This window comes from Dipodomys spectabilis, unplaced genomic scaffold (assembly GCF_019054845.1).
Source record: "Dipodomys spectabilis isolate Male_0828 unplaced genomic scaffold, ASM1905484v1 ptg000125l, whole genome shotgun sequence".
In the NCBI taxonomy this organism is placed as follows: Eukaryota; Metazoa; Chordata; class Mammalia; order Rodentia; family Heteromyidae; genus Dipodomys; species Dipodomys spectabilis.
In genome coordinates, this window is record NW_024870802.1 from 3,851,064 (window position 1) to 3,870,855 (window position 19,792).

The following is a 19,792-nucleotide window of genomic DNA, read 5'->3' on the forward strand; positions in this document are numbered from 1 at the left end:
AGTTAGAAGGAACAGCAAGCATGCAAGCTAGAATGTACCTGGCATGTTTGAAAAACAGGAATTCAGTAAAAGTTAACTGGAGGATATATAGGGGAAGTCAAAGAGATGTGGTGAACTAGAACAGAGAGACTCTGCAAATCAGTTCCTGCCTTTCCTTTGCTTTGTACTCAAGAATAGCCTTGCCTTGGCCACCTGTGAAGCTATCCATGAACATTCTCAATTCTGGGGGCCAGAGAGGAGCCCTAGGAGACATCAGAGTCCAGCAGGTGGCAATGGGGAAAGAACATGAACTAATGCTCAGAGATTGGGCTCAGCTGTTCCTTGATTTACTTGATGTCAGATAAGAAGGCCTGGTCTTCTCCATTTACAGAGTCAACAAACTCGATTGCACGCTAAAAAATCTCTTCACCTCAGGCTGTTTAACTCAAGATTCCAAGTACTGTCTTTTTTTATTTTTTCTTTTAGGTAAGTCTGGAGTAGCCAAGTTTTAGAACCAATAGTTAACGTTGATGTTTAAGTGATCCTTATTTTAAGATGGATTTCTCATTATGACCCATAAAATGAAAAACACTACAACATATATATCTGCAATAGTTTATTTTAAAACTTTACATTTACAAGTAGAGGCACCAGGTATAAGGGGTATGGTAGTTCATGGGGAAATATCATCAGTAGGTTCCTTCACAGAAGATAAGCCTGTTATGCACCCAGTGCAGGAGAGTTTTATTCAGTGCTTGCTTCATTTACTGGAAAATTTCACTGGACATAAGTCTCAACTCCTCCTTTCACGGTTCCAGTTCAGCAGCAAACTGCATTAGTTAGAAGATTAGATCAGTCAGAAGATAGATACCCCTATAGACAACAATGTGAACATTTTTTAAACATACACACCCAGTTTTAATACCCCCAAAGCAGAAATCTTAAGAATTTATACTGTCAAAGAGAAGAATCTCTAGGAAATGTTTAGAATGATCAAATAGTTCCTTTCTGTGCAGATTTTAGTGTATCCAGAAGTCTGAACAAGAGATTTATCTCACAGATAATAATTGGTATGAGCAGTCAGTTAAAACTCAAAAGTTGTGATGGCTTTATGAAGAAATTAGAAAATAGATTCTAAACAGCTTTTCAGAACTTAAAAGACTTCCCCTTCAGCTCAAGGCTAGCGCTCTACCACTTAAGCCACAGTGCCACTTCCTTAAGGATTTCTTTAAATTTTATTGTAAAGGTGATGCACAGTGAGTGGGTACAGTTACATAAGTAAGATAATGAATACATTTCTTTCTGTGTGTGTGTGTGTGTGTGTGTGTGTGTATGTGTGTGTGTGTGTGTGTGTCGGCAGTGTGTGTAAGGAGTTATGAGAAGTTAGTTTCTAACTGAACTAGGATTTAAGAGTTTCAATCATTACAGATGAATGAGGTTAGATACCCCAATGAACAAGACAGGTGCCAAACTCAAATTTTTGATCCCAGCTTGCTTATCCCAACCATCTACCAATGATATCCGTTTTGTTGTTGTTGTTGTTGTTGTTGTTGTTGTTTTGTTGGTCATGGGCCTGAACTCTGGGCTTGGGTGCTGTCCCTCAGCTCTTCAGCTCACTTTGAGCTGCACTTGAGCCACAGTGCACTTCTGGCTTTTTCTGCTTATGTGGTGCTGAGGAATTGAACCCAGGGCCTCATGAATGTAAGGCAAGCACTACCACTAAGCCACCTTCCTAGCCCAATGAGTACATTTCTTTTTGGACATTTTCTCCCTCTTCCCCACCCCAATCCCCCAAGTTGTATAGTTCATTTCCAACATAGTGTTTAGTGAGTATCACTGTTGCATTGGTTCACCCTTTGTCCCACTGTGTGATTCCCCTTCTTTTCCCCAATTCAGATAAACTTATATACAAGACAAGGTTACAGAAATAAAAAAAAAAAAAAAACAGCATCAACCGAGAGAATAAACCAAAGGAGAAAAAAAGAAAAAAAAGAAATAACTGCAAACAGTACAATTAAAACTTTTGTTCCCATTTCTTGGAGTTCATTTTGATAGGCATCATTTTATATGGTCATATGCATAGCTATTGAGCCATTGGGATCCTCTCCTAAGAATGTCCTCCTTTGTTCTCAGTGTGCGAATGCTTAGGGTGCTGTTTAATTGATCATATCCAAGTGTAATTATTTGTCTTCTACTATCCATTGGATTTGCTTGTAGATTTATAGACATACTCTAGTTATTATAAATAAGGGAAAGCATGTAGTCTATGTTTCTTTGAGTCCGTCTTACTTCATTTAATATATTTTTCTCCTTAGCCCACAAAAATCAATTGCTTTTTTGTATGCTACAATGAGAAAAGCAAGGCTGAAATCAGGAAAGCATCTCCTTTTGTAATACCTCAAAAAAAAAAAAAAAGAACTAGGAATTAAAGATGTAAAGGACCTCTACGATATAACTTTAAAAACCTGAAAAGGACAATTAAGGATTTCTTACTGTGAATGTTAGTGAGCCTATATTAAGTCTTGGTTTATATATTTGCTATAAAGCAAGAAAGAGCCTCACAAAGGATCCCTAGGATATTTGATCTTGTGATCTCTGATTTAAAATGGCACTGAAGTTGGAGAGCTTGCAGAAGAGTCAAAACACAAAGTGGGACCATGAAAAAAAAGTAAATATATAGCTAAATTAGCCACGACTAAGATGAGAAAAGCAAGACTTCTATCCAGGCTAAATTTCCTGCTTATAAATCTCTGATGGTATTTTTTTTCAGATGGTAGTTTGATCATGCAGTAAGTAAAACAACAGAGAGGAAGAAACACAACACAAATGGAAGAATAGTTTTTAATCTATATGCTCACACAGCAGCACAGACCAGGCAGCCAGTTCAGCCATAAATACCTTAACCTACTCCTGGATACTCTCATACAGGCTGCTGATTTGGGTCCGGAAGAATTTGCAGAGCTCTACTCGTTTTGCTTTTAGTGTTGGTGTCAAGAGCCCATTTTCAATGGAAAATGGCTCTGGATGAATAAAGATGCTCTTGACCTAGAAGATGAAGTGAACACACATACGGTTTATTAGTGCTGCATACTCTTCTGCACAGCCCTCAGAGTGCTCGATGAAGGACTTGAAAGCATGTTTCATCTTATAAAAGAGTTTAATGAAGTAGACAGGTACAGATCTAGTAACCCGTGGCCATTCTTAACATGTTTGTGATTAGAGAAAGAAATGAGGAGGGAGAATGGAAAAGGGACATTACAAATTAATTACCAAAGGACGTGGTCATTGCCAGTTAAAGGCATAAATTCTCAAATCAATTCTTTGGAAATGTATGTTTACACCCATGGTAAGTTGGAACTTTAAATAAAACTTTGAGGGTGACTCAAGAGACTTGAGTAAAATCAGTGGAACATACCTGTTCAAAGGACTTTAGACCACCTTCTTTCCCAACTTTCTGCAAGTCTTGTAAAATGGCTCCCTGGATAGTCTAGGAATACAGAACATTGCTTAAAGCATGACTGAAAATGAACAGCTAAATGTGAACCCACTCCAAATGCCTGTAACAATGGGTTAGGATAAAAGCAGTATATAAAAGTATCTACAAAGCATTAATAGTGACTTTTCTCTAGATGATTTTACTTATTGACATATGTGTTTATTATTTTGAGGGTTTTTTTTTTTTTTTTGTCGTGGGTTTGAACTCAGAGCCTGGGCTCTATCCCTGAGCTCTTTAGCTCAAGTCTAGTTCTCTACCACTTGAGCCACAGTGCCACTTCAGGTTTTCTGGTGGTTTATTGGAGATAAGAGTCTCACAGACTTCCCACGATCCTCTCTTAGCCTTCTGAGTAGCTAGGATTACAGGCATGAGCCACTGGCTCAGCTTTGTGTTTTAAATGATCCATTCTATCCTACGATCTAATAAAATTATTAAGTCTATTGGGACTGTAGCTACATTTCACAGAAATAGGAAGAGATCATTTCTTCAGAGAAGAGGCCCTGGGCACCCAGGGATGCCCCAACTGGTAGTGCCTCCTCTTTGCCACATGGACCATGAGTGCACACTGAGTTTTCCTGAGGAATACTTACTTCATTTTCACACAAGACTTCAAAGGATCCCTTAATCCCGAGTTTGGCAGCAAATGAGGGGAGCACTTCGGAGTCAGGAACTACCACTCCTACCAAGGATGACTGAAAAAGAAACCAAGGGTATGAGAGGCCTAGCATACGGCACTCCTCTGCCCCCAAGGGTAAAAAGAAGGACTAGCTCATGGTGATTAAAAAATAAATTAAAAGACCTCCCAACGTCAAATCTATACAAGGGTCCTGCTTTCTTTCTCACTGATAGATTACTCCATTCAACATCTCATAACAGAAACATTCTGGCCAAATTTGACTTTTCAGAAAGAGGTGGTAGCCACAAAAATTTAGAAGAATCTCTGGCCTGTTCATGCCCACAGTTTTCCTTATGCCCTTCCTCCAAAGAGCCGAATTTAAGTGTGTATGTGTGTGTGTGTGTATTATATATAATATTCAAATATATATATATATATATATATATATATATATATATATATGAGATGCCCTGTCATGCCAGAGAAGCTTCAACCAGAACAGAAAGTAAGCACAATGTGGGAAACGCTATTTTTCCAAATCATTTTCAGTAATTCTACTGACTTGTTTACAAAATCCATCATAGTGGGAAAAAAAGTTGTTTTTTTTTTTGTTGTTGTTTATCTGTTTTGTGCCAGGCCTGAGGCTTGAACTCAGGGTTTGGGTGATTTCCCACTTGAACCACAGTACCACTTCCTGATTTTTGGTGTTCAATTAGAGATAAGAGTCTCATAGATGTTCCTGCCTGAGCTTGTTTCAGATCCATGATCTTCGATCTCAGCCTGAGTTGCCAGTGCCCAACTTTAAGAAGGTTTTGTTTGTAATCAACGTTGCCTTATTTATGATATGGAACATAGCTTCATTTCTTTAGTTCTATAAGCTAGAACTCTGGATATACCTAGATAAATTTCTGGCCGCTACATAGAACCACAGTGACCTGCACCTAATGGTGGCTCTTATTAAAATAGCTTATTACCCGTAAGCTGTCCCCATGTACAAAAACTTGTAACACCAGTCTACTTCTGATGTAGATATTTTCTATCTTCTCGGGAGCAATGTATTCTCCTTGTGCCAGCTTGAAAATGTTCTTTTTTCGGTCAATGATCTTCAGAGTTCCATTCTGCAGAATGTAGAAAAAACATTAGTTTTTTGTTTTAGGTTTTGTTTTTAGCATTAAGACCTGTGTTAATAGGGAAAACGGAGAAGCCACACTTTTATCCTTTTTTTTGGGGGGGGGGGGGGCGGTCAGTGTGTGGCCTGAATTCTGGGCCTGGGCACTGTCCCTCAGCTCTTCAGCTTAAGGCTAGCACTCTACCACTTGAGCCACAGAATCATTTCCAGCTTTTTCTGCTTATGTGGTGCCGAGGAATCAAACCCAGGGCCTTATGCATGCAAGGCAAGCACTGTACCACTGACCCACCTTCCCAGAGCCTCAGAAAAAGTCTTCAGGATCAGCTTGTGTTATATGGATAGTTCCTTCCTCCAATGAAGAAATTTTCCAGGCTGAGTGCAATGGCACACTAAACAAAAAGTAAGCAAGCCTCCACCTCCACCAGCAAGCTAGCCATGGTGGTACATGCTGGTCCCCTGCTACATGGAAGACAATGTAGGAAGAATACGATCTAAGGACAGCCTGGAAAAAACACAAGACTGTGTATCAAAAATTACTGAGGCAAAAACAGGCTGTGAGTGTAGCTCAAGTGGTACAGCACTTACCTAGCAAGTACAAGTCTACAAGTCAAGCCCCAGAACTGTCAATTCAGAAAAGAGAATATTCACCTCTCAGTTTCCAATTACTCTAGCTCCAGAACTCTCAGGAATAAAAAGGGGGTTATCTTTAATTAAGACTTGAATTAGTTAGCTCTGCTTCCTGTGTATTTCCTGTTATTTCCATCTCCCATGTACTAATCAGATAGTCAGTAGTTGGGTTAGTTAGACCGTAAGCAGAGCTGGGGAGGGAAGGCCTTCTGCCCAGCCAACCACCAGAGGTCTCTGCAGCTTTATTTCTTTGAGCTTAGTTTCTTTAAGGAGCTTATGTTCTTAGGGATTTGAATTGCAGAACTGGGACAAGTGCAAATACAATCCACATAATCATACTCTAAGTAAGATCACAGTGTGAACCAACCCTGGAACCATCAATTCAGCTTACTCATCAATTTAGCATGGCATGATGAAAATGGTTAATAAGGAATGGCCTTTTATAACCTAGGAGAGGAGACATATCTGTTTTGTCTACATCTAGGCTGACTCAAATGCAGCACTCTTCTTAAACGGCAACATGCTAGCACAGTACTATGAGACACATCTCTAGGAATTATATCATTAGGACTGTGTTCTTAGAGGCCTCGTTATCAATCATTCTTTGAATTATATAGTTAAATCTTGAATGCTGAGCAATAAAGGAATTTTGGGATCTAGTTACATTCCCTATGTTCCTCTAGCTCCTCAGCACATATCAGACAAAGAGAACTCTGGAGAAAGATACTCCTTTGGAAAAAAATCCCCTATGAGGCTTTGAAGGTTCCAAACTATTGCGGTGCAATTCCCTATCTTAGGAAAACAGATGGGATGGACAGCAGCTACTGTTACTATTAGAAAGTGAAGCTACACAAAGGCCTCACGTCTGGTGGTGGTGCCATACACTTGTAATCCCAGCATTTGGGTGTCCAGAGGCAAGAGTACTGCGAGTTCCAGACTGAAAAGTCAGCAAGGGCTATACAACGAGACCTCATCTTCAAAAAGAAAAAAACAGTCTCTTTGTTTTCCTTAGCAAGAGGCTGCAAAGGTCACTGAGAGACAACCAGTAGCCTCTGCAAATGCCTGGTTTGGAAATCCGACTTTCAGGTTATGGTATGCCTTATGAATTAAATGGGAAAAGACACCTCCCTTTGAAACTCTCAAAAGAGAGAAGTTGTGGATGCATAGAGTTATCAAACCACAATTTCGATCTCAAGAAAAGTGAAAAGAAATGGAGCACTAGTTGCAGCTCACACCTGTAATCTTAGCTATTTGGAGATGGAAATCAGAAGGATCATGATAGGAAATGATCACGAAGTTTAGGTGGGTATGGTGACATATGCTTTTCATCCCAGCTATACAGGAGGCTAAGCTCTGGAAGATGACAGCTTCACGGTAACCCTGGTTAAAAATTTAAAAAGTTCCCAATCTAGGTATTCATGAGTCATGCCTGCAATCCTAACTACTCAGGAGGCTGAGATCTGAGGATCATAGTTTACAGCCTGGGCAGGAGTCTCTTACCTCTAATAAACCACCAAAAAGCCAGAAGTAGAGCTGTGGCTCAAGTGGTAAAGTGGTAGGTTGAGTGTAAAAGCTCAGGGATAGTGCTCAGACCTTGAGTTCAAGCCACAGGACCAGCACACACCATAACACACACACACAGAGTTCCCAAGGCTGGGAATGTGGCTTACTGGTAGAGTGGTTGCCTAGCATGCATGATGCCCTGGGTTCGATTCCTCAGTACCACCGAAAAAGCTGGAAGTGGCAAACTGTGGCTCAAATGGTAGAGTGCTAGCCTTGAGCAAAAGAAGCTCAGGGATAGTGCTTAGGCCCTGGGGTTCAAGCCCCAGGACTGACAAATAAAAAAGTTCCCAAGACCCCATTTCAACAAAAAAGTCTGGGTGTGGTAGCATGTGCCTAGCATAGGAAGTGTAAATAGGATAGCAATCTAGGTCAGCCCATACAAAAAGCAAGAGCCTATTTCAAAAATAAGCAGAGCAAAATGGGCTTGGAGGTATGGTTCAAGTGGTAGAGGGCCTTCCCAGCAAGTATGAAGACATGTTCAAACACCAGTACTGCGAAAAGAAAAAAAAAAATCAAAGGAAAAAGGAAAGGACAGAATATACAGTCCTGTTACTACCCTTTTTCTGGAGACACCACCTAATTTTCTCTTGGCTATTAGCAAATTCTTTCCATTACATGGGAGCCATAAAAATTCTGACATCTAGAACTATCTGACCAATAAAGAATCCTCCCTTCAGATTGTGTTTGGAAGCAATGCTGGTACCACGGGCTAATGCAGACATTGTATTTGATAAGAAATGAAGAAAAGCTTCTATTTAGTCTCTCTCTCCCACATGTGGTCCAACAGTAAAGACACTGTGGCTAAGAGGAAGAAAGACACTAACTTTGGCAACTCTTGGTCACATATTAGCCTACTTTCACATTGTTGGCCTCTGGAAGTGCTGAACTAGAGTATGAACCTCCCAACTCCCAGCCTGGGCTTTACCACTTGCTACTTCTTTCTCTTTATGGTTAAAAGAAGATACAGACCCATTCTCCTCCATCTTTTTCAGCTGATTAACCCACTGGCAAATCTATCCCACTAGCCATAGGCAGATTTAGTCTCTCCAGCCCAGTAGTGTTGGCCCAGTAGCCTCCTCTCCCATAGCTTAGCATGCTCTTTTCCTAGGCAACTCTAGGCCCATTTAGTAAAAGCAGTAAATAATCAGCCTCCGCCCGCCCCCCTTTACCTTTGGCACACCTTTGGCAGCAAGAACCCCTTAGAGTAACCTTCAGGTCTAGCAGCTGCAAGACCCCTTATCTGCCACTTGGGCAGCAGCCATAAATCCTAGCCCATCATATGAGGAAGCCCCTGGTCCACACAATCCACACCAGGGTCTCCACCCCTTAGCCTCACAGGTTATATAGGTCACTGCAGATAGCCGGCACTACTTCTCTCTTGTGAGAAGGGGTCTTGCAAGTCCCTTTGCTGATAACAAACTTTTCTCTGTTCTTTGTGCCTGGATGTCTGCGTGGTTTTCTGGCAAAGTCTAGTAAAGTCGAACAAGTAGCATAGACTACTGGAAATTATAAGGAAATACTCACTGGAAGCCAGCGACCAATATCTCCAGTGTGAAGCCAGCCATCCTTGTCCAGAGCTTCCTGTGTTTTCTCAGGGTCTTTTAGGTATCCTTGGAAGACATTGGTGCCCTTGATGCAGACCTGTACACCAGACAGTACAAGGTGGTGACAAGAGCAAGGGTGCTACTTCCAAACCATGGACACCTTGCAACACATGCCCTCCCACTTAGGTCACTTGATGGGTCCTGCTACAGCACGAAGAGTGCTATATTTTAGTCCCCACTACAGGAAAGGAAAATGAGACTCAGAAATATTTAGTTCCTTGCTAAAGATAACAAAAGAGTAAAAACCACACAAGCTCACAACTGTGAGCTCTACACCTCTTCACCTCCATGATGATCTGACTACAGGCCATAGTTTACCCACCTCTCCTTCGTTGTTTACTGAAAAGTAATTCATGTCAGCCACATCTTCCAGCTTCACATAGTTACAAGACACAGGGACTCCAACATGACCTAAAATAGACCATGCATCAGCTCAGACACTCTGAAGTTCTAATAATAGTAGTTATTCTGGACAGATTTAGGAGATAGATAAAAAATAAGACTGAGACTCTTAAAAATAGGACTAAAGGGGCTGGGAAGGTGGCTCAGTGGTAGAGCACTTGCCTCACATGCATGAGGCCACGGGTTCGATTCCTCAGCACCACGTAAGCAAAAATAAAAAAGCCGGAAGTGGTGCCGTGTTTCAAGTGGTAGAGCGCTAGCCTTGAGCTGAAGAGCTGAGGGACAGCACCCAGGCCTAGAGTTCAGGCCCCATGACTGACAAAACAACCACAACAACGAAACCCAGATATCTTTGGTAGATGTTTGGGATAAGCAAGCTGGGATCCAAAATTTGAGTTTGGCACCTGTCTCATTCATTGGAGTATCTAACCTCATTTATCTGTAATGATTGAAACTTAAATACTAGTTCAGTTAGAAACGAACTTCTCATAACTCCTTACACACACTGCCTGACAGATGGAGGTCTTACCTGTTGTCCAGTCCCCAGGTGATGTAATTGTACAGCCAGCAGTACATTCTGTTTGTCCATAAGCTTCAAATACCTGGGAAGACAAAGAAAGGCTTTAGGACTAACTCAACTTGAAACTGCCTGGCTTATGGCCAAGACATGAGGCAAATAGGGTCTCCAAGCATTGGAGAACAATTAGTTTCTTAAAATATTGAATTCATATCCCAGTTCCTAAGTCTTTAAAACTAAGTGCTCATTCAAAAACTAAGAGCTCTCAGAAATATGTTAAAGTGTTTGGATTTTTACCCAAATGAAAAGTATAGCATTTCAAGAAGGTAAGAAAAATGCAAATTATTTACAAAGTGATACGCAATCCAGCGGCAATTGATTTGAACCTGCAGCACCTCTGAAAGAACTAAAGACATAGAGCAGCATTTTTTAAAAAAGGAAAATAGCTCTAGTTTTGATAAAGTACTGGAGTTGGCAAACTTTTTTGCATAGATTAAGACAATAAATATTTCTCTGTCTCAACAAATTCACTCTGCCAATGTATCTCCTAAAGCAACCACAGATCATATATTACATGAATGGCTATGGCTGTGTTCCAAAGCCGTTTCATGTATAAAACAGATGGTGGGCCAGACTGGGTCTGCCCTGTAACTTGAAAACCCCTGATATGAAAGATAATATCGATTTTAGAGAGGCTGATGGCAGTTAAAGTTCCCACATTTAAGTTCCCTAAGTTCAAGCAAACTGATAGGCTACTGCAGCGGTAGGTGTGGCCTGTCGTTAGCAGAGATAAAGAGAAAGACTTAGAGAAGACATTTCCAGGAGCAGGATTGGAGGAAGAGTTTATCTCCTATTGTTCTTTGGAACTAAAGAAAGAAAATTTTTGAAGAAGAACAGAATGGCCAAGTGATGGTAGTTTGAAAACCCAGAGGAATTTTGCCGATGTCTCTGGTATCATTCAGAATCTTTACTCAGTTGGGGGTTTATAATTGGCAGTATGTATTTCTTGGAGAGTATAATCCTGTGCCTGTTTTCTACTTGTTCATGTCATGCAAAGTTAAATGAGTAAACTAGTTATCCATTTGGGAGGGAGAAAAATTAGACAATATTTGTGTCCAGACCCTAGATTTATTGCAGGTGTAGTGGAGACAATATTTTTTAAAGGGTAAGACTATCAGATCACCAGAAAATATGGTAAAAACAAATAGTATGAAGTATTAGAGATTAGAAAACCCTGTTTAGTTTTTTGAAACCCTAGTTCAATTTAAAACCAATTTGGAAAGCACAGATAGAAAACATCAATCAATATAACCACACAAACGTTTGAAAGTTTTGTATAAGTTATATACAAGGCAAGAAGGAAACCAAAGCAGAAAAGATGAGACCAGAAAAAATGCATAACTGAGATTGATCTTCTATTACTACATGAAGAACTCTTAGAAAGTAATATGGAAGAGGACTAAATCATGCTTTAGTTCTGCTGTAAGGAAGTAATTCATGGAAGAAATACAGATATCAAGTTGGAAAGCTGTTTGGTATTGATAAAAGAAACAACACTGCAATAAGGTTTTGAACGTAGAGGCAAATGACTAAGGTTTATAGAACTGACAAGGCATGTCAGGAGAAAGAGCATGGGCAAAGGAAGCTTCCTGTATTGTTTCCAGGAGTGTATAGAAAAGACAAGATCTTTATGGAAGACTGTTTGATAATATACATTTACATGTAATATATGTATATGTATGTTCACATATATACACAGAAACACAAACATGCTCTTTGACACTACTTCAATGGGCTTATTCTAAATTGATAACTGCAAAAATACCCAGGGGTGCAAAAGTGTCCTTATCATTTGATCAGTTAAAATAGTGGGAAAATGGTGTCTATCAATAGTAGATGACTTGTCTACACTTGACAGACTGCTGTGAAGCCATCCTTCAAGAAGGATTGATGTTGGAGGGGAACTATTCCATTAGTATTACATTCATATTTCAGCACACTGGTTGCATTTATGCTAAGATTTCTCTACACAGATACACTAAGAGGTGCTGCTAGGGTATTTCCTCTTGGTTTTGAGGCTTGGGTGACTTTCTCATTGGTACATTTCAGGTTTGTTTTTTTCAGTTGCACTTCCATTTTTATTCAGATCATCAATACTATATTTTGAAAAAGCAAATTCTTACCCAACATCCTAAGGCTGCCCGGAGGAATGTGAGGACCTGAGTGGAGATGGGGGCGGCTCCAGTGATCATGATGCGAACATTCCCACCCAAGCTGTCCTGCGCAGTGAACACAAAAGACTGGCTGTGACTTTATCTCTGGGCTTCAGCTTCTGCCAGCCTCAAGTGAGTATAATCGCTACCCAATGTGGTTTTATACCAATTTAATCAGTTAATTTACAAATACTTTTAATAGTGCCCAGTGTTGTGGAAATGCACTTAAGGTGTTCAATCGTCATCACCATCTACAGCTGGGATCATAACTTGCTCCAGGCTTTGTGCTTACTAGGCAAGTGCTCTATCACTTAAGTCATGACTGTAGCCCTCAGAACCTGCATTTGTTAAATACTTTATTTATATCGCTTATAATCACAGCAGATCATGTAATGATAGAATATGCTAGTATCTACATCAAATATGCTTTATGCTTTTTGTATGTGTATGGCAGAGGAGGATAAACTGAAGCTTGAACTCAGGGCCTGGGTCCTATTCCCTTAGCTTTTTTTACTCAAAGCTGATATTCTACCACTTGAGCTATAGCTCGACTTCCAGTTTTTTGGTATTTAATTGGAGATAAGAGTCTCATGGACTTTTCAGTCCTGGCTGGCTTCAAACCATAATCCTCAGATGGTAGCCTCCTGAGTAGCTAGGATTATAAGCATGAGCCACCATGCTTTTTTAGCCAATTTGCTTTCATAATAAAGTTGTACAGGGGACTCTCAGAAAGCAAGTGGACACTCAGAGTTCAAGAGGACCTTCAGTTAGGATGATGCTGTAGCACTGGAAGAAGAGCGGAGTGTGAGTAGAGGGCAGCTCTAGCATTTGATTTTCAGGACCCGACCAACTTACCTGGATCTTTGAAAAAATAAACTTGTCCCACAAACTGTCACGTCTGATGATACCGTTTTTTACATCACTGTATTTACTAGTAATTGCCAGGTTCAACATGAACTTACTCAAGGGTGTTTTGGCTTCATTTTGTACCTGTAAGATGATAGCACCTCTTAGCTGGAAACCTATAGAAGATACTTCTTAAGGTCATTAACTTAAAAAGATGCTTATCAAGATCATTCATTGGTAAGCAAGAGATGGTGCAGTCTGATTTCATAAGGGAACATCTCCAGATCATTAAGTGGGTTGTTGAATAACAATGAATACAGAGAACTAGGTTTACACTTAAAAAGTAATACACATGTACACTGAAGCTCCAATCCTCCCATGTTTCTGGTCCTTGAAAACTAAATTAAGCAAAGAGTGGTGGAAAAAAAAACAACCCATAAGATTTATAACAGTATGTAGCTCCACTTGGGTTTTTTTTTATGTAGTATGAGAAAGTAGAGCTAAGGAATTTGACTTCTCAAAAGGAAATTTTGCCTCTTTCCCCTTACTCTTAAGTTATTTTTATATCCACTATTATCACCTTTCTCTATAATAATAAAAGTCCTTTAGTCACATCACAAAAAACCCAACATACTTCCCTACTTAGATCATTTTCTTTCCTTTTGGCTTAACCAATTAACATCATTTCCCAGTTCACCTTATTTTCCTGGGCTTTCTTGACCTTGGTATGACTGCAACTCCACAATCTATTAATCATAGTCCTGCCTAAGGACAGCTCAAAGGAACTCTTTCATCCCAAAAATTAAAGCATGAATTTCAAATTCTAGCCTTCAGATCTCATTATATGAGAAACAAAATCCACGAAAATCAAAATTCTTTCTAGTTCAAATTTTGAGAGTGCCTCTCTGGCCATCTTCTACATTTGTGCTTCTACTTCTGCACCTCCAGAAAACTAGGGCTGTCCATTTTCACCTTCTAAGGCAAATTATCCTGTTAGCTGTAGGCATCCTCTCATGTCTGTAATATAAGATGAACATAGGATATCTTGTTGCCAGAAACCAAGGGCACTATCAAAGGCTATTGGGGTCATGTCAAAAGAACACATAAGCAACTTGATGGGAGCTCCCCACTTCTAAGTCGGGACAATCTGAATATCACGTGTGATTAAAATGGGTTTAACACACAGGACGCAGAACCATGAGTTCATAACAATCCACACCCACAATATGCACATATATACATTGAATTCTCACTGGACATATTTGAAGATTTTTGGGACACCAATTCATTTTTCTCAAGATTGACAAATGAAGGGATTCTACCTTTATGGTAGATTCTCAGCTAAGGAATAGTAGAAAAATGGCATCTCTAGAATCTATTTAAATCACCATTTGCAAACCCCAATGTTCGTGATCAATGACAGCTAAAACTACTAAGCCTTTTTTCCTTATTTGATTGAATTCTGGGCAAGTTCTTTAACTGCAGTCTCAATTTCCTCATCATTACAATGGTAAGAGTCAAGTATGTTTTGGGAGGATTGGTTGGGAGAACATGTCTGAAATGTTTACCATGGGTCCTGGTAACTCAGCAAGAAGGCTGATTACCTACATATAAATCAGAGGAACAACTTCCAAGTAAGTTCATCAGGGACTCATGAGGTCTCAAAGTTGAACTCTTCCTTAGCTCAGAAATCTTATCCAGAGCAAAGGGGGTTTTGTTTTACTATGGTTTTTCACAGAAGCAGTTGAAATGTGGCTTTATTCAGATATTCATGGGGGCTGGAGGTAGAGCTAATTTCTTAGCAAAAATGGCATCCTTCAATGTCTTAGCACAAGTCTATATCACAGATGGTCCCCTCCTCCAGGCAAGCCCACTAGAAGCCAAGTTGGTACCTTATCATAGACCCTATTAAGGAGTCGAGGTACTGTGGGAAACACTGTGGGTTTGAGGGCTTTCATATCATCAGGCAGCAACCGGATATCTCCTTGAAAGAACCCAACTCTGGCTCCACAGGAATACACGACAGCCTGAAACAACATGGAACAGGGGGGGGTTGGCACTTGAGGAATCGCTGTAGAGGAGGCCTGAATTCTCAGTAGAACTGAGGAAATAAGATGAGGTCCATGACCCTTTATTCTGTACAGAGTCCTCCCATTTAGGTCCTCAGGAGCCCTCAAGAAAAGATAGAAACGCATTTTCCTCAAGGTGTCAAGACAGATAAGACAGATGAGATTGCGGGCCCCACCTTCCAACCCCATCAGAGCTGCGTGACACTATTAAACACTATTATTAAACACTATTGACTATAAGGCAGTAAGAGCTGAGAGCTCCAAATTAAAGTGGGGGCAGTCTTCGAGTATGAAACTGTGCAAATTTCAGAAATGGTTAAACTTTTTTTTTTGCTGGTCATGGGCCTTGAACTTGGGGTTGGGGGCTGTCCCTGAACTTTTTTGCTCAAGATTAACACTCTACCACTTGAACCACACTCCACTTCCATGTTAAAACATTTTTAAAAGCTTATTACAATCAATTTTTATTTATCACATAGCAACACTTTAGTCTAACCAACTAAACATTATACTTTGTTTATCTATCTATCTATCTATCTATCTATCTATCTATCTATCTATCTATCTATCTATCTATCTATCTATCACCAGGGACTTGAACTCAGGGCCTGGGTTCTGTCCCTTAGAGTTTTTGCTCAAGGATAGCATTCTACCCCTTGAGCTACAATTCCACTTCTGACTTTTTGCTGGTAATTGGAAATAGGAGTCTCTCAGACTTTCCTGCCTAGGCTAGCTTCCAACATGGATCCTCAGGTCTCAGCCACCTGAATAGCTGGAGTACAGGTATGAGTCACCAGTGCCTGGCCCATTTTAGCATTTTAGGTATTTGAGAGGAGTATAGAAGACTTTCCCACAATACTCTCTATGTTTTTCAAAGACCAGTGCTACATTTTATTCTCAAGTCAACCTCAGAATCACTTAGCTGAAAACCTGGAATACAGAAGGATAACACTCCTTGGGTACATACCATGCTGGTCAGACACCTAAAACATTGGGGATGCCTAATCCCTTACCAGGACCAAATGTTCTTTCCTTGGCTCTCTGTAGGAGCTTTCTTTCCTCTTACTGCAAATCTTTTCAAATATTCTAACCAACAGAAAAGATAAAGAAAGACGCAATGTCTCTGAATCATCTCAGGACCAAGTGTGGATAGATGGCAAGCTCTTACTGAACTCATGAACATCCACTACCTTAGGATGCAAACTCAGCAGGGGAAGGCTCTGCAGCAAGTTGAGGGAGGGAGCAGGGTGGGGGGGGGGCTGCCAGGATGTGGATTCCCATGAGCCAACCTCCTGCCTATGCCTTGACATAGTAGAGAAAGGGCTAGAAAGGCTGTGTTGATGATTTCGGAATAAAAGAGGGACTATCAAGCTAGAATCCCCCTTTTTACACACATGCTAGAAACACAGGATATTCACCTGTACAATCCTCTCAAACATATGAGCCAAGGGGAGGTAGGATATGGTCACATCATCAGGAGTAGGCTGGAAAACATGCTATGGATCAGAAAACAAAGAGGAGATAATGATGGATTAATACCAACTCTCTCTTATGGAGATCTAAAAACTACCCAGGCTTAGGGCTCCCACAGTGTACCATATACTAGATAACTCTTAGGCACTGCTTTGAACTAGGCAGAGTGTTGAGATTTGCAGTAATCCTAGAAGAGTGAGGCTTAAATGTACAGTTCTGCCAATAAGACTAAAACAGGGTTTGCCCACCCTTACAACTTAGGCCTTTAGCTTGTTTTTCTTTCTCTTCTCTGCCTCTTCTAACTTTAGGAACTTTAAATCTTATATCTGATTTTTTTTTGTCGGTTGTGGGGGCTGAACTCTGGGCCTGGGCACTGTCCCTCAGCTCTTCACCTCAAGGCTAGAGCCCTACCTCTTGAGCCATAGTGCCACTTCCTGCTTTTTTCTGTTGGTATTGAGGAATTGAACCCATGGCCTCATGCATGTGAGACAAGCACTCTACCACTGAGCCACCATCCCAGCCCTCTGATTTACATTTTTAACCAGTGTCTATTTTTCAATTGACCACTGACCTCCAGACATTTGAGAAAACCGGCAGTGTTTGAAGCAATATTTTGATGAGTTAGGATAGCTCCTTTGGGGTTACCTGTAGGAAACAAGATGTAGAGAGAAAAATCTTTTATGTGATTAATTGTAGCTTTTGGCCTTGAAATTGAAGAAGCTAGATTCAGCCAGGCACCAGTGGCTCCTGCATGTAATCCTAGCTATTCAGGAGGCTCAGATCTGGGGATTGAGGTTCAAGGCTAGCGTAGGCAGATAATCCAAGAGACTCTTATCTCCAATTAACCAGCAAATTAACCTGGAAGTGGAAGTGTGGTTTAAATGGTAGAGTATCAGCCTTGAGTGGAAAAAGTCGAGCAAAACAGAAAGGCTCTGAGTTCAAGTCTCAGTGCCAGCAACAAATTAAAAAGAAGCTAGATTCAGTTAGTTCTGTTTAGACAGTTAAGAGTTTTGTATGCCACCATGTCTTTTTGTGGATGCATATGTCTCTGTTTAGGAATGATTAATGCCCCCAAGGATTCTACTACTCAATGCACCATTACTACTCAATACCACTCAGCGCACTGCCCCAAGCTCAGATAGCAACACAATCAATGTTGCTACTCATATGTTGCTATTTTCTTGTGCCACTTAGATGGAATACTATTACCTAGTAATATTGTTATAACTCTTAAAAACCAGGCATACTAGAATGACTGTAAGTGTATTATCATGTACCATATTAAAAGGGATGAAGTCTCCTATGAGATGAACATAATCATCTCCTATGAGAATGTACAAACATCTGTGGAGAAACATCTTTAGGTTATGCTGATACTCTGGTTGGAAGAAATCATCTCAATGGGGTTGAATTGCTTAGAGTTTTAGGTGGAGAAAAAGAGCAACTTTCTGATGTTGTCTTTAAAATCCCTGAAATTCATTAGTATGTAAATACCTCCTTGTGTATTGAATAAAGGTTATTTACTTATGCTTGTGTTTTTTGTTTTTCTTTTTGCTTTTGCCAGTCCTGGGGCTTGAACTCGGGGTCTAGGCACTGTCCCTGAGCTTCTTTTGCTCTAGCCTAGCACTCTACCACTTAAGCCACCATGCCATTTCTGGCCTTTCCTGATTATGTGACACTGAGGAATCAAACCCAGGGCTGCATGCATGCTAGGCAAGCACTCAGCCACATTCCAGCCCATGTTTGTGTTTTTCTATTGGGAATCTTTAGGATGAAGACCCAAGGAGAGGGCCGATGGCAGGACATGTGCATCAGTGTGCCAGTATCCAGGTACTCAAGGCTCACAATTCAGGGGGCTCTGGCAGGGCCTCATGGACACTGACCTGTGGTTCCACTGGTAAAACAGATGATGCTTGTATCTTCTGGGTTTGGAGGCTGGAGAGAGAAGTACAAGGTCTTAGACTACCATCTCCTTTGAGAGTGGACAAAACTCACAATTCAGGAAGAGAAAAACTTACCACGGGTTTTCTGAAGTTTTCTTTGCCTAGATTCTACATGAAGAAGAAACAAAGAAAGAAAGACATTCGTTAAGGAAATACCAAAATTTCAACCTGGAACAGGCCCAGAAGCCAATATGGAGGTATAATAGAGATCCCCACTCCCAGAGAAACTTTATATTCCTCTAGAACAGCCTAAAGAAGGCAGACCCTAAATTTTTATGCTTCCCATGGTCTTTTTAAATATCAAATCATCTAGAACCATAACTAATCCTTCTTTGAATAATATGAACAGTTAACATTTCAGGGTCTACAAGTTATCAATCATTTGCTTGGGCAATTTACATACACTAGGTGATTTAAAGCTTCCCAATGCATCTGTGAGATGGAGACTATCTTTATTACTATCTTATGAATGGGGAAATAGCAATGTGAAGTCACAACACAATGCCACGTAAGTAATAGATGTGGGAGTAGCATATAATCTCAGGCAGCTTGGCTCCAGGAAGTATATCATTAATAATTACAAAACTCTCTGTTCATAATTCTCAGAAGTGTATACTGTTGCCCACAAAACTTTCTCCATCTCTAGCATGATTGTGTGTATGTGGGGGAGGGGCACGTGTGCACGCGCGCATGTGAATGTGTGTGTGACAGTAGTGGGGCTTGAATACTTCTAGGGTTGTTATTGTTGGGTTTTTTTTTGTTGTTGTTAATTGCAAGTAAAATCTCATGAACTTTTCTACCTAGGCTGGTTTTGAACTCTCATTCTCAAATCTCAGCCTCCTGATTAGCTAGGATCACAGATGTGAGCTACCAGTCACTCGGCATCTGGCATAAACCTTCGATTTGCCCCCAAATAAATCTTTCTCCAAGTTTCTTAATATGAGTCTGATTTACTCCTTGCACGCCGCTATTGACAAGAGCTCGGTGCTTTTGTGCAAATATCCTGAAACTTGTTCTTGGTGTTGGACCATTGTCCATTTCCAAGGCTGAGTTTCAGGCTCATACCTCAGCATCAGACATGGATAAGACCTCAACTCCACATTTCTCTCCTCTCTCTTTCAGATCATCATCAAAGGGGTCCATGAGGATGATCATCTTCAGGCCTGGGGTATGGCCCTTTTCCACATTCTCTATCAGCCCCAACGCCTTCTGGGGTGTATCACAGATGACAGTAGGGATATCAGCTGAAAGCAGAAACAGGGAGAGATCACCGTCCTGCTCTGTGAAAGACCTCATTGCTTTTCAATGAGGAGAA

At 40.6% G+C, this 19,792-nt stretch overlaps 1 protein-coding gene across 2 annotated transcripts in view; it reads right to left on the reverse strand.

Annotated features, from left to right (window-relative positions):
* Window positions 1-580: 580 nt before the first annotated feature.
* The window catches only part of Acsl5 (acyl-CoA synthetase long chain family member 5), a 48,603-nt gene continuing 29,391 nt past the window's right edge, over window positions 581-19,792 (reverse strand). For both annotated transcript variants that reach the window (XM_042689508.1, XM_042689507.1), the window contains exons 7-22: window positions 19,543-19,721; window positions 18,553-18,585; window positions 18,418-18,469; window positions 17,106-17,179; window positions 16,480-16,557; window positions 14,885-15,019; window positions 13,002-13,136; window positions 12,117-12,212; window positions 9,946-10,018; window positions 9,337-9,425; window positions 8,935-9,051; window positions 5,066-5,209; window positions 4,066-4,167; window positions 3,395-3,466; window positions 2,878-3,024; window positions 581-809 (exon numbers count right to left, since the gene is read on the reverse strand). In XM_042689508.1, the coding sequence (XP_042545442.1) occupies window positions 2,884-3,024; window positions 3,395-3,466; window positions 4,066-4,167; window positions 5,066-5,209; window positions 8,935-9,051; window positions 9,337-9,425; window positions 9,946-10,018; window positions 12,117-12,212; window positions 13,002-13,136; window positions 14,885-15,019; window positions 16,480-16,557; window positions 17,106-17,179; window positions 18,418-18,469; window positions 18,553-18,585; window positions 19,543-19,721 (1,520 nt within the window). In that variant the 3' untranslated portion in view covers window positions 581-809; window positions 2,878-2,883. The remainder of the gene's footprint in view (window positions 810-2,877; window positions 3,025-3,394; window positions 3,467-4,065; window positions 4,168-5,065; window positions 5,210-8,934; window positions 9,052-9,336; window positions 9,426-9,945; window positions 10,019-12,116; window positions 12,213-13,001; window positions 13,137-14,884; window positions 15,020-16,479; window positions 16,558-17,105; window positions 17,180-18,417; window positions 18,470-18,552; window positions 18,586-19,542; window positions 19,722-19,792) is intronic.